At 42.3% G+C, this 16219-nt stretch overlaps 1 protein-coding gene across 8 annotated transcripts in view; it reads left to right on the top strand.

The window, feature by feature from the left end:
* Positions 1-16219, top strand: part of LOC105195834 (homeobox protein homothorax) — a 387950-nt gene that overhangs the window by 55582 nt on the left and 316149 nt on the right. For all 8 annotated transcript variants that reach the window (XM_039448644.1, XM_026135893.2, XM_026135894.2 and 5 more), the window contains one exon: positions 11804-11854. In XM_039448644.1, the coding sequence (XP_039304578.1) occupies positions 11804-11854 (51 nt within the window). The remainder of the gene's footprint in view (positions 1-11803; positions 11855-16219) is intronic.

Raw genomic sequence — 16219 nt, 5'->3', positions numbered from 1 at the left:
TTTCTCCCGCTCATCCTCCGGCCGTCTTTCTTCTACCGCGTTCTCCATCTCCGAGACAAAGATCCCCCTTTTGCGCCCTACACCAATCGAGCGGAGCTTTTTGCCGATAATTTCGCAGAACGGAAAAGTCACCGAGTGAGATTGCTTTCCGAGCCGAGTATGGCGAGACCCTACGGTTTTCTTCGCTGGTTGTTAGCGGTCAGTAGCGCAGTAAAGAGATAGTTGGTTCTGTTCTCTAGCATCGTTCCATTACGCACGCCTGAGTGAGCGTGAAAGTGCTTCAAGTGCAGCAAATTCGGCCCAGTCGGTGATCACTATTGTGCTGTGCGAAATCAATGCGAATAGGAAAACGGAATCAAAGTAAAACGGAATTTCACTTGGACCGTTTGCCGTTAGTACTGTACAAATTATAATTGATGGTTGGCCAAATGTTAATACAAAAGAAACGATGATTCTTTCAGATAGTTTTTTATTCTTTGTCAATTTTAATTTTTTGAGCTGTAACAACGTGTACGGACAATATAATGCAAACGTGTAATATAATGCAAAAAATTGTTAAAAAATTTAATTCACGACGGTCTCTTCGAGCGATTTCAAACGTTGGCGAGGGTGCGGCACATTCTCAGACTGTTTTGTGCGCGCGTTCCTGTAAATCGCGGGGAATTTCCTGATGGTGCTAAAGAGGGAAACCACGCGCGCGCGCGCGCGCGCGCGCGCGAGAGCGAGGAGACACCACGTGGGCGGACAGAACGGCTTCTTAGTGCGCGTCGTAAACGGAATCGGGGAAGAAAGATGCGGCGAGACGCAGCGTGTTTCGCGCAACGGAAAGCGGTAAAGCGAGCAACGCGAAGCGACGGACCACTAAACTGTATAGACGCGAGGGCAAGAGGAAGTTGACTCTGTAGTCACCGCGAGAGAAACGCAGACAGTACGAGACGAGGGAGAAAGAGGAAGAGAGTCAACCCTTCTCGTACACGTGTTTAAATAATATTCTCATTAGCATAAGCCAGAAATGAGCCAACGAGATGCTAATTGCCGGTCCTGTGTGCGCGCGTGCGCGCGTCTGGAGAATAATTATTATTGCACGGGCATTCTACTTTCTGGCCGAACGTTGGACCTCGCCTTCGTGATTTACTTGTGCAGCGCGGTGCAAGCGTGGTGAGAAGCGACATTAACTCGATTACCAATTTTTCAGATATCAATTGTGTGTACGTATGTGTGTACTATGAATCGTCGTTTCTTGCGCAACGCGGTAACCCGGACGTTGTTAGTAAAGATTTCATTTCGCAATCTCCGGGAAAGTCCACGGCAGTGTCAAATCTGCTTTGGATAATAGATACGATTCTGATATCGAGGCGAAATGTTTTCTTATCGTGAGATTAATTTCAAGCCGTACTGCGTCAACGTGTTTCGTTACGAATATCAAAATATATTTTTCTTTCTTTTTTTTTTAAATTTCTCGCAATCTAAATCATTCATTGAAGCACTGTTGTTCAGCGAGCACGATAAATTACACGACGTTTTTACATATTGCGTCAAATTTATTTTACATTTATTTGCATCCAAACTTTTTTTTTATTTTTGATCGTGTAGAAATTTTTTGAACCGTTGTGCATATGTTACATGAATTGCATCGTATATTTCAAAGTCCAAAATGTTTTCTGATAAAAAAATTCTGGAAACTCATTAATCAATAAACTTCTGATCGGATGAAAAAAAGGCATAAATAATAGACAAATGATTCTTTGTAAAACTTTATTCATGTATTATTATTAATAGAGTTACATGGTTTCGTGTAGGTTTATAGTCACGTTATTTCATTGCGTGTTTGGTAGAGGCTTAAATAAAATCACAGAGAATGTACTTTGACTTATGATATAAATTGTAATAACGAAAAGTCAAGAAAATATGCGATGTAAATGTATGATGGAAGGAGAATCGATACAAGCGATACCTTTAGTATCCTTCTTGTCATATGCGTGTGTCGTGTCTATAACACGCGATTAGTGCGCGTGTTCTCAAGGCTCGGTCTCGCTGCGGGCAATATTATCTGTAATTTTGTTGCAATCTGCGTCATCTCGCGTCCGCCGCGATTGCTCTACGGCAATCGATACCAAAGGATCGCCGTCCGTAATCAGCGCGACTTTCGCGTAATTTCTGTACGTAGGACGTCAAGGGAAACCCGTATCCGTTGATTGAATCACCGACGGTGCTGTTCATTATTTAATACCCGGATCCCGCGTGCGTTGAAACCTTTCAGCGCTAGCTCTAACGACTCTTGCTGCGGCGTTGAAAGAAGCGATTGTAATCGCATAGTTAACGTTTTACGACCGCGTGTATTATACGTGCATTGTGTGACTTGGCAACGCGCGGTCGCGGGCATACTGCTTACTTGCCTCTGCATTTTGGATGTGCGCGAGTATTTTGTGAATATCACGCATTCCTCAAGTTTCTCTCTCTCTCTCTCTCTCTCTCTTTCTCTTTCTCTGTCTTTGGCCGGACATCAGTATTTTCCTGAGACGTTTCATCTCTCCCTTTCTCCTCTTCGGTCAAGCATGGCGCTGATAAACACACCGCCGGAACGTATTCGGTTTTTTACTTCGCCCCGGCAGAAATATGTTGCTCTTATCTTCGCTTCGTGTAGCCCGAGAAGTCGAGAAACAGGCGTGCCTTCCGACTGATGGACAAAAAGAGATATTTATCTGGTCTCCGCGCGCCGAGGTTCAGGAACGTATGCGCGTACTCGCCGGGCTTCTTCCGCCCACGCTAGGACCGTCTCACGCTGGTGGCAATATTATATCCTTGGGCGCCGTAACGCTCTTTTTTGCCGCAACGGTTTGTGAATTAGGAATAAAGGGCCTGAGCATAGCGGTAAGGTGGTAGAGAGCGGGGGTTCGAGTGCCCCGCAGAGACTTCTCCAACTCGAAAGGGAAACCACTGCTCGGACAGGGTCGAGGGCGGAAAGAGAGAACCATGGCGAATGTGTAAAGTATAATGTAACAGAAGGACTGCCGAAATGCGTAGCCACTCCGGTGGTCCTTTATGTACGGTGAGCCTTTCGACAAACGATGCGGCCAAGTCGCGGCTTTTTAACTATGATTTTTCCTCATACAATTATTATCAAATCACAGCGAATTAATCTGGTCAACGTTAAGCTAGACCTGCGGAGTTACCTGCCTTTTATCGGGTATGCTAAAATATATTTATATATCTTCTATTGAGAATAGCACAAGTAAATAGGCTACTACGAATTTCGATGAAATATGATTTTAATCCTCTGTCTACACGTTACTTTTAAGCACTTTTTGTATGACTGAGTAGTTTGCGTTAGAATTCGTTTTTATTACTTTTACAAGTATAAAAAAAATTCTTTAGCGATTCTTACATATACTTAATGATCTCTAGAAAGTATTTATATGATTGTTAATTTAGACAAAATTGGGTATAACTAGTTATAGCTGACAAGAAATGCACGTTTTCATAGAAAAATTTATAACTTTGAAACAAAAATAACTTAAGGAAAAATACTTGTATACTTAAAAGTTTATATTCCAAATTACAAAAAAAAAACATAATTTATGAATTGGCTGTTCAAAAAGTTGAATTATTCAATAATCTGAAAATCAAGTTTTTCAGATTACTGAATAATTAATTCAAAGAGCAATCATTTCAAATAGTTTTCTTCAAAGTAGTTTTATGAAATGTCTTGGTTCAAGGTCATACTCGAAGTGAGGCCCGACAATGTATCAGGCCTGTTTTCTAAATGTCCAATCGTTTTTTAGACGATAGACACCGTTGTTTATCCTGATATACTATTTCAAAGAAAAAAGATATGGTAAATAGTGTAGACAGAAGGTTAATAATTGGATTTACGCGTTTACTACTAAACGTAGGATAATATATTATTGCTCTATAAAAATTACTTTTTTTTTCGACTTTCTTCAACTCGATTAAATATTCAATATTAGCACTGATGACAGATATTATTCGCTTTAAAAGCGGGAGGATTAAAATTCGAAGATACGGAGTAAAGCACATATTCGATCACTCGAACGACAAGTATTGGGCATCGATTATCGGTCGCTCGAGTATGTCAAATATTTAAGCAAGCCGCAGTGCACACGTCATCATCGGACCGCGAGATAGAATCGCGTGTCGTCTAATAAATTCGGTACGTTGAATCGCGGCTACGAATTAATTAAGCATCTGCAAGCGAGCGTGTGGAGTGGCGTAGCGTGGCGCGGAATCTCGAATAAAGTTCGTTAGAAAGCGCGCGAGAGAGAGAGAGAGAGAGAGAGAGAGAGAGAGAGAGAGATCGTGAGCTTGTGCACGCGCGTGACTCGCTTGCTGCGATATCGGCATGGGTCATTACATATCAATATTCGAACTGATTAAACTTTGACGTTCATATCTGTGCATTGGATATTCGATAAGAGCGGACAAACATACGCGGATTCGTATCAAGCACGTGCCCGAATATACCGAAACACTTTAAACAGTTTGCCGCTACTCGCACACTCGCCTGGTTGCTGCTCGAGAAGTTGGCGAGCTCGTTAAGGCTGCTGGTTGTAAAGGCCGGAAATGTTTTATTTATACGGCATATCTCGTGGTAGAAATTGATTTTATAATTCTCATGGCGGGCGGTAATTAGCGGTGGCGTCGACGGTGCATAACACCAGGCAAAAACGACACATTGTGTCCGACGAATATCGTCGAATGGATTTCTCAAGTATGGCGAAACGGCGTGGATGATACATACGTACATTTCGTTCGGTGATTATTTGACAAGGGAATGAGAGACACGCGGGACTAACGAAGGATAAGCGATCTGTACGGGTCGATCGGGCGACGATTAAGGACGATAAAATAATTTCCGAGCGAGCGAGGCGCTTTAGTCGTCCATGAGGACGTTTCATGCTGCGCCAGTGCCTTCCGTGGAGCATGTTTTACTCACGGGTTTATGTCGCCTCTGCGTGGAAACGACGCAAAACAAAAAAACAAAAAAAGAAAAGAACCGGGAAGAGGCTTCTCTCGAGCTCGTTGTGCCGCTCGTTAAGACATTAATGTTGCCAAAAATATTCGCAAAAATGCAGGTGCAGTTAAAGTCGGACGAAGCTTTCGCGTGCGTGTCTTTCTGACGACGCATCGACGACGCGTAAATTTTTGTTACTTACGATTACTGCGATTAAGATATGAAAAAGATAAGAAAGAGTAAATATTCCAATTTTTAAAAAATATAATTGATTTAACTATATTTCGATTATTAGTACGAGTAAAAGAATTATTGAAATAATATAGACGATTAGATTGTTGTTTTGCTCTTGATTCTGAATATTATTTACCGCGAGATGTTTTCGGCTACGTTCGATTTTCTCGTCTCATAGCCGTCGACGAACGGAGGCCGGAGTCAGCGGCCGAGGAATCACGCGACGCACCTTTTCTTCGTTTTTCTTCGTTTCCTCCGTTTATCCGGGCGCCCGTAGTGGTTCCTCGGCTCGTTTCGTGGTTTCTTCTTTGCCACACGCGCCCTTATATATACATACACCACAGGCCTTCTTTCTATACGGGACTTTGGGTTGGGTTATATTACGGCGGACTAGACCTCCTCCCTCTTCCTCTCTCTCTCTCTCTCTCTCTCTCTCTCTCTCTCTCTCTCTCTCTCTCTCTCTCACTCTTTGGAACCCCGTGACTTTGCGCCGTCGCCGGGACTATAAATCTCCGGCTATTAAGACGGTAGTCCGCCGTTTTGATGGCCCGTGCCAGGACGTACTATCATCTTAATATCGCGTTACGTGCACGTGCGGGATGCCTCAAGTTCTCTTGCGCTCCACATAAACGTCCTGTGAAGTCGTCCTGATCGGCTATCAATGTTACTCCTATTAATACTTTGAACGACTTTGTTCGACTTATTCGTTGTAGTAGATTTATATCATTGATAAGAATAACAAAAGCAACGTTTGTTTATCACGTTTCATTTTTTTATCTTATTTATAAGATCAATAGAGATTTTATAACATCAGCGTATGTAATTAGACTTAAGCTTTTCTAAAATAGAATGAAATTACGCAACTTCCTGGAAGATCTCGCTTTCTCGATTGTATTATACTATAAGTAAAAAATATGTTACGACATATTCAGCATCGATTCAGTGTCAGTTTTTAAGAAAATTAATTTATCGTGTATAATAAAATTTACATTTTTTTATTTTTCTTCTTTCGTCCATTTAGAAAGCTTTCGTAACCTACGAGCCTATACATTCTTTTGCAAAATTCAAGTACATTTGTTCCGCTACGGATTTGTATAAAACAATGTTGGCGGTATCGATAATTGAGAAAACAACGCGTGGCCAACTACCGGAATACAAGTAGGCGCGGTGTGTTTGCCGTTGACAAGTACCACACGATTTAACAATGTTTAAATATTGTCGCTTCGAGTATCTTGGCGCGTTTTGAGCGTGCGACCAGGTCGTAGATAAACCGTCCCTTGCTTGCATAGCGCTCTCGACTACCGTATATCGCCGGTTCACCTTTCTGCTCATGTACACATCGAACGGAGAGAAGATATCTTTTATGGACCTTCCTCTTTCGCCGAAATATAAATTTTTATACATTTTTGACAGAACATTTACTACGTGTAATTTCTTTCTCGTGGACGATCGAATTTATCATTTAATATCAATATTCTCATTTTATGAATGAGCTATATTAATTTGAAGGAAAAGATACACGTGATAAGCACCGTTTGTATAAATCGTACACGAATAAGTTAGATCGTTACAGAGCATTATTGTATCATATTGTCAGATTGGAAATTAATTGTCGTGGGTCGACAAGGCGATGTTGTCAATGATAATGGTTGTCGACACGATTTTTTTTCTATTATATAAATGTAACGCCGTAGCTAAAGCGATAATAAAGTGATCAGGACGTAATCTCTGAGAGCACGGTTATAATTGGCGCGAAACTCTCGTTCGACGAGTCGGAGAAGAGAGAAGTGAGAGAGAGAGAGTGGGTCGAGTATAATCTGGGGAAGAGAACGCTTACCTCGTAAATCATTGGACATCGATAAGAGTCGTCGCGGCGTCCGTGCGATGTCCCTCGTTAATAATTGATACAATTAACAGCCATTCATTAGAGTTGCCCGCGTATACAGGTTCAGAACGTGACAATTCTCGTATCCATATGATGCAATTTACGTTTCGCCAATCTGTTTTCGCTCGATATTACGGCGGACTTGGCGCGTGTCGATCGATCTTCAGTCGATCCTTGTGTCACCTGAGAACTAATAATTTGTGGTTTATGTCGTACTCGCGCGGCGCGTTGCTTTGCTCACCTGTGATTTTATTTCACTTGACTCGCATCTTTTGAATCGTGTGACTGAATTCGATTAAAATCATTTCAATGTTAATCGTAATGTTAATCGATTGTTAATCGCAATCTCATGCCGTTTCGCGAGGTACCGTTTATGCACTTGACGTGAAATTAGCGTATATTTTCTCGGGATTGAGGCGATTTTATTAACAATTTTAGTCGCCTTCAAGGTTATTGGAACTATAATGGAATTACTTGTTTTTATAGAGAATTGAAAAAATTATTTTGCACTTGTTTTGTTTCTCTTATGTCAGTGTGGCCACGAGTTCTATTTCTATCTGAATAGCGTCTGAACGCAGAATCGCTTCGAGATGTACTGCATAACTGATTGGGTTTCCCATTTTTTCGCTTCCTTCGATCAAACTTTCTTTTCCCTGTGCGTTTGATTTCATTCCGCATGGTTTCGTAAGCAATAGGAACAGCACTCTCGTAGAAGATGCGCAAATTAATTAGGTTTTTCGAAACGACAACGATGCCTCTCCCGTCAACACGTGGCTGCATTTATCCATATGCATTACGATTTTATGAATTCTTTTCCGCGCAAGCGAATTCCCGGCCCTCGCGCATAGTCGACCATTCACTCTCGTTTGTCTTCTCTCTTTCTCTCTCTATCTGATGATCTCTCGGACAGTCTCACTTTCGCTCGTCGGTCGCCATCTCGTTCCTTTTTCCGCAGTCGCGCGCGTATGCGGACTAATTAATATGAGCTGTATACGAGCCCATCTGCCTGGCACAAGGTCCACCTATGCGGGTACCGACCTGACTGCGCGATATAACGATCTCATCAAGGTCGTATCACGACTTGACCATACTTTGTTGGAAGTGTTGAAAACGACCGGTATATTACGCGCGAAGATTTATACCGAGCAGCCGAGATCGAATTTAATTTCCTCAAAAATCGTTTGCAATCAATTATAAGATGCTAATCGTGGTGCTTTAACGAACCGCATCACGGAACGGATTGACCTGCCGCATAAATTTTTTTATTTATTATTTTTTAATCTTGATACACTCACTTTAATCTCAAAATTTACATTTATATTAATAATGACAGTTATGTGTATACGTTGCAATTATAAAAGAACGTCGGCAATACGTTATTTAATATATGGATGCACGTATAATGGAATCGATTGGTACAAAAGTGGGGCAGTGGTGCATGCCTGCATTTACGTCACTGACAGTATCCAGTTAATTTTGTCAATCTAAAGAATGGCATATATTAATTGGGAACTCTGGCGACAAGCGCACATACATTCTTCATTATTCGCAAGAACCAAACGAAGACACATGCTTCTTGATAATTTTATTATTGACATTCTATCAACCTCCTTATGCTGTAATGGATTAAACATTTTTTTTTTAATTATACTTTAATAGTTTTTTTTTTTTTTAATAGAACTGACATTTTCGTATTAGTCCATAAAATGGTATGAAATGGTATAATGGTATGATTTTGTAATTGAATTTGTTATCGATAAAATTGTTTGATTTTTTTATATTTTAAATGAACAAATTGAACATTTTTGATGTTCACTTAGAAATATCCGTGAGCTCTTACCAGATGTTTGGAGTGCAGCATCCGCGAGGTGCGAAACCTCAACGCAGCGTTCTCATTTACACTTTCGTACATGTGCATCGCGCATTTCGCGCATACATCACGCATTCGTCGGTGCGGCATGCATCACGCGTCACGGTGTAATGACGCTCGAGTGGAAGCAACCGGGGAAAAGAAGCCACATACACACGGTGACGCGAAGGAACGAAAGAGAGAGAGAGCGAGAGAGATTCAAAGTGGGGGCACCCTTCGTTGTCGGGCGTTGCTTCCGACTGCGTCGTCCCTGTCGGCTTATAAATAACACCATCTCCCCGTTTCTTCGTGTGTTACTCAGTTTTTCTTCTGCCTCTGCGCCTCTTCCTCCTCCGACTCGGGCCTTCTGCCTCCCCTGCCCGAGAGATACTTGGCCGCTCGCAAGCCTAATTAATAACACGTGATGAGCGATCGTGGCAAAACCTCCCGAGCCGAAAGATCGCAAGCGGAGCAAGAGAGCCGACGAGGAGAATATAAGAGAGAAAAAGAGAGTGAGTGACGAGAGTGACGTGGCCTGGACTAGACATCACGAGAAGCTTCATTCGCGATAGTTAGAGATACAGACAAGCGTACTGTTGTGGAAGGTCTACATACCGAAAAGACAGTGAATATATTATTTATATCTCGACGAAATTATAAATTTTCTTGCGTAACTATTACGAGAAAACGTAGAATCGCAACCGAAATAACTTGTCACGATCAAGTATTTATGACGGGCTTATAATTTTATATTTGGCTCACATTTCAAATTCATATATTTCTTAGTTTTTATCTTTAAAGATGAATTATTTCACATAAATTTTGCAAGTTTGTGTGTTATGAACGAAGGATATTCGCAGTGCTGTTCTCGCACCATCGGTTAACGACGAGTATACACGAGAGCTCACGCTACGTCTTGGTAACTACGTCGTTATTGGTCGGGGGAAGCAACAAAACCGTCGGATATAGAGAACACATTGTGTATAACGTATCGGAGGCGAGGAGAGAGACGAGAAACACATCGTGGCGAATCGTCTTCTCGCACCATCTCGCGAAGAAGCACCCGGGTGTTCTGTGTTGTGTGTTCGTTACTGGACCGATACCATCTTTGCTTTTTCTTTCCCGCTCTGTCTTCTTTCTTCCTCCCCCCCCCCTCTCTCCACCTCATCGCGTTCTTGTTTCTCTTCTTATCTGCTCTTGCCCTTTCCCCTTTCTTCCTCGCTGTCCGTTCGTCGACGAGGAAGAACCCTGAAGTGTCGAAGACCCGATACATATTCTTTTGACGCTGACGATCCGTCGTCCAGGGTACAACGCGAATGATTGTTTCTTCTATTGACAATTTCGATTCTTCACCGTCATTTGGTAATTTTGATATCGAATAAATCTGAGCTTCAGAATAGGGTTACTTGTAATATTTTTTGCATATGTAGATGCTTAGTAACTGTGTTTCAATAAACGGATCATTTTTTTTTTTCGTTTTTTAACATCACTGTTTTTTCTTCCCTCGGTATCAGCCAAGTATTGATAGGGAAACGGTATAAAAATAAATTTTTGAGTAAAAACACGGGTCCCATAATCATTCGTTTTATTATATACGCGAAACTTTTTTTCTCTATTTACCTCCAATTTAATTTTATTTTCTCTATATACCAAGCGCTGAAATGCACTTTGCCAAGACGATATCTCGTGTCCGGTTGTTGTTCGTGGTAGTTACAGACCCGGCGTTATACCTGCCTCGCTTAGAGCGTATCCTTCCATGGCGAAAGAATGACGAGGAGACAGGAGATGGTAGGTAGGCCTCGGATGAGTCCACTATCTCAGGGAGCACTCATCGCGACCGCTTCGTTATCGGCCGCGCAGAATCATAATGGGCCATAATTGCATAAATATAATGTTAATTAACAATTAAGATTGCCGCTTTGCCTAATTGAATCGCCGCTTCTGCTGTCCCCGAGAGAGAGAGAGAGAAAGAGAGGGGGGGGGGGACAACGTCGCCGCAACGTACGACCCTCCTCTTTGCGTAGAGATTGCGTCGGAGGATCTCGGGTGGCCTTAAACGTTAATAGCGTATCGGAAAATTATACCGACGATCCTTCTGAGGACACGTTTTCGATACCGCGGACTCATCTCAAAGAAAAAAAAGAAGAAACAAGGAAAAAAAACAATTATTACTTTTCGATGTCGCACAGTCGGCAGGCACCGCTCGCTTATCGAACTTTATATTCTGGTATTTTTCTAAGCGACAGAGACACGTTGTACGTATCGTGCGATTGAAAACGTCGCGGTACATTTTTCTCCGGGAATATTTTTTTTATCATTTTTTTATTTCTTTTTCTTTCTTTCGAAAACTCGAGGAAATAGAAGGGTCGCCGATCGGCAACTAACGAACGTTCCACATGCCAGCTTCTTGTATCTCTCTCCGTGGTCGTTTACCCGCGATATCGAGTATCGTCGTGTGTACGTTGTGCGAATTCCGCATGACCGGGTTCAGATACGCAATTAGCGGAACGCAGATGCAATAATAATGAATTCCCGTTAATAACCATTGCGACTGTGATATTTACCGGAAGTGATAAATGTAAGCATGGGCGCGAAAATAAAAAGAATAAAGATCGAATTCGCATTGGAGAACCGTGACCGTCGCTCTGTTACCGAACTGCCGATGCCGCCGCGCCGTTGACGATACAGCAGCGTGTGGTTAAATCATGTCTGCTTCATGTTCCTTCTATCCCGTTCTTCCCGATCCCTGCAGCCTTTCCTTCGTCATCTCTTCTCCCTAGCCTCTTCGAACCGTCCAATGCCTTTTTTTCTGCCTCGCGTTCGGCGAATGTATTTTATTCAATTCTTTTTTTTCTCATTTCAGATGGTTCAGGCGATTCAAGTCCTCCGGTTTCACCTCCTCGAGCTCGAAAAGGTGAGTATCCTTCACGTCTGCATTATGAGGCTCATAACGTTATAACCAATCCAACTGATGTGTATGTCATGCGTTACTGTATAATCACGTATTTCTTCGTTATCTAATTTTATTTTTTTCTTTTGATTAATGGACGTTTAAAATTTAAATTTATTTTATACGACTAATATTTTAACACGGAAATGTTAATATAGAAAACATTACTTTTTTTAAAAATTATAATATATTTACTTAATCTTTGATCAGAGTTGAATATATGTGGTGCAATTCTGAAACCTATTATCTGCTTATATGGATTACTGTTATACTTTCTTCCGTTTAAAACGTGGTGTGAAAATCACGTGTTGTTGATGCAAAAAAGCAGTTCTCTACTTAAAACTATAGTGTACGGTCGATTGGAAATTCTCGCGATCGGTCTTATTGTAAGAGATTACCGCGCCCGCTTGCCGATAAGTTGCCTTTAACACCTGAAAAACGACTGTTATAACTGCGGGGGCAATTTTCCGTAATTGCGGTGAAAGCTCGACATCTACGGCGCATTCGTCGAGACTACGACGCGAACCGACTCTATATGTAAGTGGAGTCATTTTGCTGTCCAACGGCCGGATGGCGACGGACGCTTTACCTCGTTCGCAGTTGTTTGCTTTGGAACGGTAGTTTCATTTCTTGTTTTTTTTTCTCCTTTTTTTTCATTCGTTACAACACCTCCCCTTCTTTCCGATTGGCGAAACGAAATGACAATACGCGCCGATAATTTACTAGTCGGTCAGTCAGCATAACATGGAATTATACAGCCATGCAAACGGTGAAAGTGAGACATCTGTCGAGGGAAATTCCGAGACCGTAGGCTTTTCATTGGCAACGCGAACGAAAGAGCCGTGAGTTGGTTTCATTGTGGAATCTTTCACTCTTTATGGGTTGCCGCGCGCTGTGTTTTACGAGATTCTTGAAAATGTGCGCATTTCCTTTTTTCTCTCATAACGTCGATGAGAGAGGTAGGCTAATAGGGCTCTCTCGCTCTCGGTGGTGCAACGCGCATGGATCTTTCGATAGGTCTTCGATAGCTCTCTCCTTTCAAAGCGGACTACGCTCGCGAGATGCGGAGGTTGATCTGGTTTATCCAGACATTTTTTGCGGCAATATTTTATCATACAAAATAGCGGACATCCATCGCATTTCCATCGAAATGGCAGCTGACGTGGCGGCAGCCATTGGCCGCCACTGCCGCCGCCACCGCGCCGCACGCTCTCGAGACCTCTTCGCGATGCTTCGCTGTCGGTCGGCTCTCTCACTCGTCTGGTTCGATCGCATGCAATTTTATAGCAATTTTTCTTGTTTACGGCGATCGCATTATTATAATGCACCACCCGCGGCGAATTCGAGTATCTTCGATGCACCAAAGTCGGTATAGCACTAATCTCATGAAGATCTATATTCATCCTCGACGGAAAATTGGCTCAAGTTCCATCTTGGCGTTAGGATACAAATGGAATACGCTTTAATGAAATAGAATCGGATAGAATATAAATTTTGTAGCAATTTTATACAAATGTTCGCGAGGTTGCACGTCCTAGAACGGATGAAAGCGGTATTAAGTTAGCGGATAAATCATCGAAACGCGAATGTGCTTTCGCGTCGGCTTATCTGCATCGAGGCAAATGAATTTACTAATTGGAGCTCGCTCCAAGTTACAGCGACGTTTCAGTTTATCGCGATAACACTTATTACTCGTTAGCCGTGCCTCTAAATTTGCCCTCGTTAATGGAAGCACACGATTAAAGAAATTAGTAAACGCGCGTTGCAAGAGATAACGCTGCTATAGGTGTATTCTTCGAATGCTGGAAACGATACTAATGCCGCGAAAGTACTCGATACTCGGTTACTAGTACGTGTAAAACGGGCTTCCTCACGTGCGTTGAACCCCTACCCCCAAGTCCGGAGACGAAACGCAGCTTGGCACGCCATCGATGGTAACGGAGATTGAAACGTTTCTGGTCCCCGGGGCCTCTTCTAGACAAGACGAGACGAGACGCGAACGAGTGGAGCGGAATGCAGCGGGCGCGATGAAGAAGATTCCATAAATATCTGTGCTCGAAGTGGAGGAGAGAAAGAGGAAGACGAAGAACGGAAAGTGAGATAGAGAGAGAGAGAGAGAGAGAGGGAACCAATAGAGGCAGGCTCATGGTAGCCCGCGGTGCTGTGCCTCGTGCATTTAACATTTTCGAACCAATCGCGTATTAGCATAATTACGTTTTGCCGGGCCCGGTGCGCGGAAGGAAGGTCCGGTCAGGCCCTTTCCTTTCTCTCTCTCTCTCTCTCTCTCCTCTCTCTGTGTCTTCGCGGCATTTTCTGATGGCGCGGCCATCTCTTTTTTTTCCCTTTCTATCGTCCTACTCATGCATGCTCCTCTTCTCTTCTTCCATCGCACAACTCCGGACAACCGCCTCCTGTACACCGGTTAGAGAGCGGTAAATTTCTTATGGGATATTATGGCGTACAGAGTGCATACCAACGGGATTCGTACTGGTACAACACGCGGGCGACCTCCTCCTGCCCGTGAACATGCCGCGTACGGAACTGGTTCTAAACCTATGCCTATGCCAGCGCACGTCGCTCTCTTCTGCTGGAATATCCTTGTGTTCCAACATGCATACGTACGTGCCTTAGGAATTTTTGGATGTTTCTTACTACGGGATCTTGTCTAAAACGTTCGCTACGGGAATTAAATCTTAACTGACTCGTAACAAGATTTTCATGCGTAAATAAACATCTCGTAGATTTATTCAAAAGATAACGAAACGTCGTAAGTTTATTCGATACGTAGAATTCGCGGAGATTTTTATTAGAAAGGATTATATATAATCTGATAGTTGGAAAAAAAGTTGGAGATTCTCAGGTTTCTCGTCGTCATCGATACCGCGGCGGGAAGGGAAGGAAGCGAGAGTCGTCGTTCACCGTGCACACCCGGTATACAGATATCCTGTGCGTGCCATAAGGGTGGTCAGGTTGCGAATCGGACCGCGAGAGAGGGAGACCGAGACAGACACCCCGAAACCTTCATTACCTTCGGCTTCAAAGGCCCATTGTGCCGTAAATGGGGTTCCCCGTGTTCCTTCTTTTCTACTCTCTCGCTCGTATGTACCTTGGATCTGTTCCATTCTTCGGCGTTTGCCTTTCCGAGAGTCCGTGAAGAGGCGAGGTAGGAAGGAAGAGGCGGATGTAAGATTGGGAGACGTTTACTCGTTCTTTCCTTCATTTACGTAAATTTTCGAGCAATTTCGAGGCCGAATGAAAGACCGTACTGAGATACGTGATTCTCAAGTTCGTATAATGTCACAGTGCGCAGAGTATTCTCATTCCTTCCATGACGGGACGTCTGAGAAAAAGCGAGAATCGTTTACATATTCTTTTAAATGGAAAACTAGAATCAAAATATAGTTATTGGAATAATCGTGTACAAGTTTTTTTTTAATTAACTAAATTTTTTTTATGCTATCCATGTATGTAATTTATTATTTTTAAATAATTGTGTTAATCATATATGTATAAGTTTTTTGTATTATTAAAATTTGAACAAAATAAAAAACCAAAATTGCTATAATAATTTATTGGCGATCTAAATTTTGATCCAAAATCTCATGCGCATTTGTCATAAAGAAAAATTGAAGGCAACTGCTTTAAGTAGTATTTTATAAAATCCGTATAAAAAGGAACATTTTTTTGAAAACGATAAAATTATTAAATTATGAAGTAGAAATAATTTCGAATTACAGCCATTACTAAATGAATCTCTTGCAATATTTTTGCATCTCGCTTATTGTATATATTTAATAATAAAATTCTATACTATTAATATAACTCTCTCCGAACAATCATGTAGACGCGATGATGATGACTGTTTCATTCATGCGATCGATAACTTAAGAAGCAACCGGAAGACGCAAAATCGCTCATCGATGCGAGTGGTTATCGTTTCCGTTTTCGCTCGAGAACATCGATGGAAATAGTATTATCGCAGCTGTTTAAATCTTTGATCATCGCGTCCTCACTAAAAGTTTAATTCGATCGATACTAACCCTCGATTCGAAATTGAATCGTAATTTAACTTGTGTTGAAACATTAAGTAGCATATTCAGATCCCGAGGACTATTTTCGTACGACGTCCAATTACGGCGCGGGGCGAGTTTGCAGCCCGAAATTTGTTTCGCTCGCCTTCGTTCGCCAGATAACGGGCCACTTTGTCGTATCGCGCACCACGAGATATTCTCGGACGACATTCTCTCCCTGAAAAGATTGGACCTAACCACATTGTCCTTTTGCTGTTTCGATAACCGCCAAAAGCGATCTTGAAAAGGGAGATGCGAG

Source organism: Solenopsis invicta, chromosome 4, assembly GCF_016802725.1.
Source record: "Solenopsis invicta isolate M01_SB chromosome 4, UNIL_Sinv_3.0, whole genome shotgun sequence".
NCBI classification, from domain to species: domain Eukaryota; kingdom Metazoa; phylum Arthropoda; class Insecta; order Hymenoptera; family Formicidae; genus Solenopsis; species Solenopsis invicta.
Note: the sequence above shows the minus strand (reverse complement) of the source record. Positions and strands in the feature narration are given on the sequence as shown.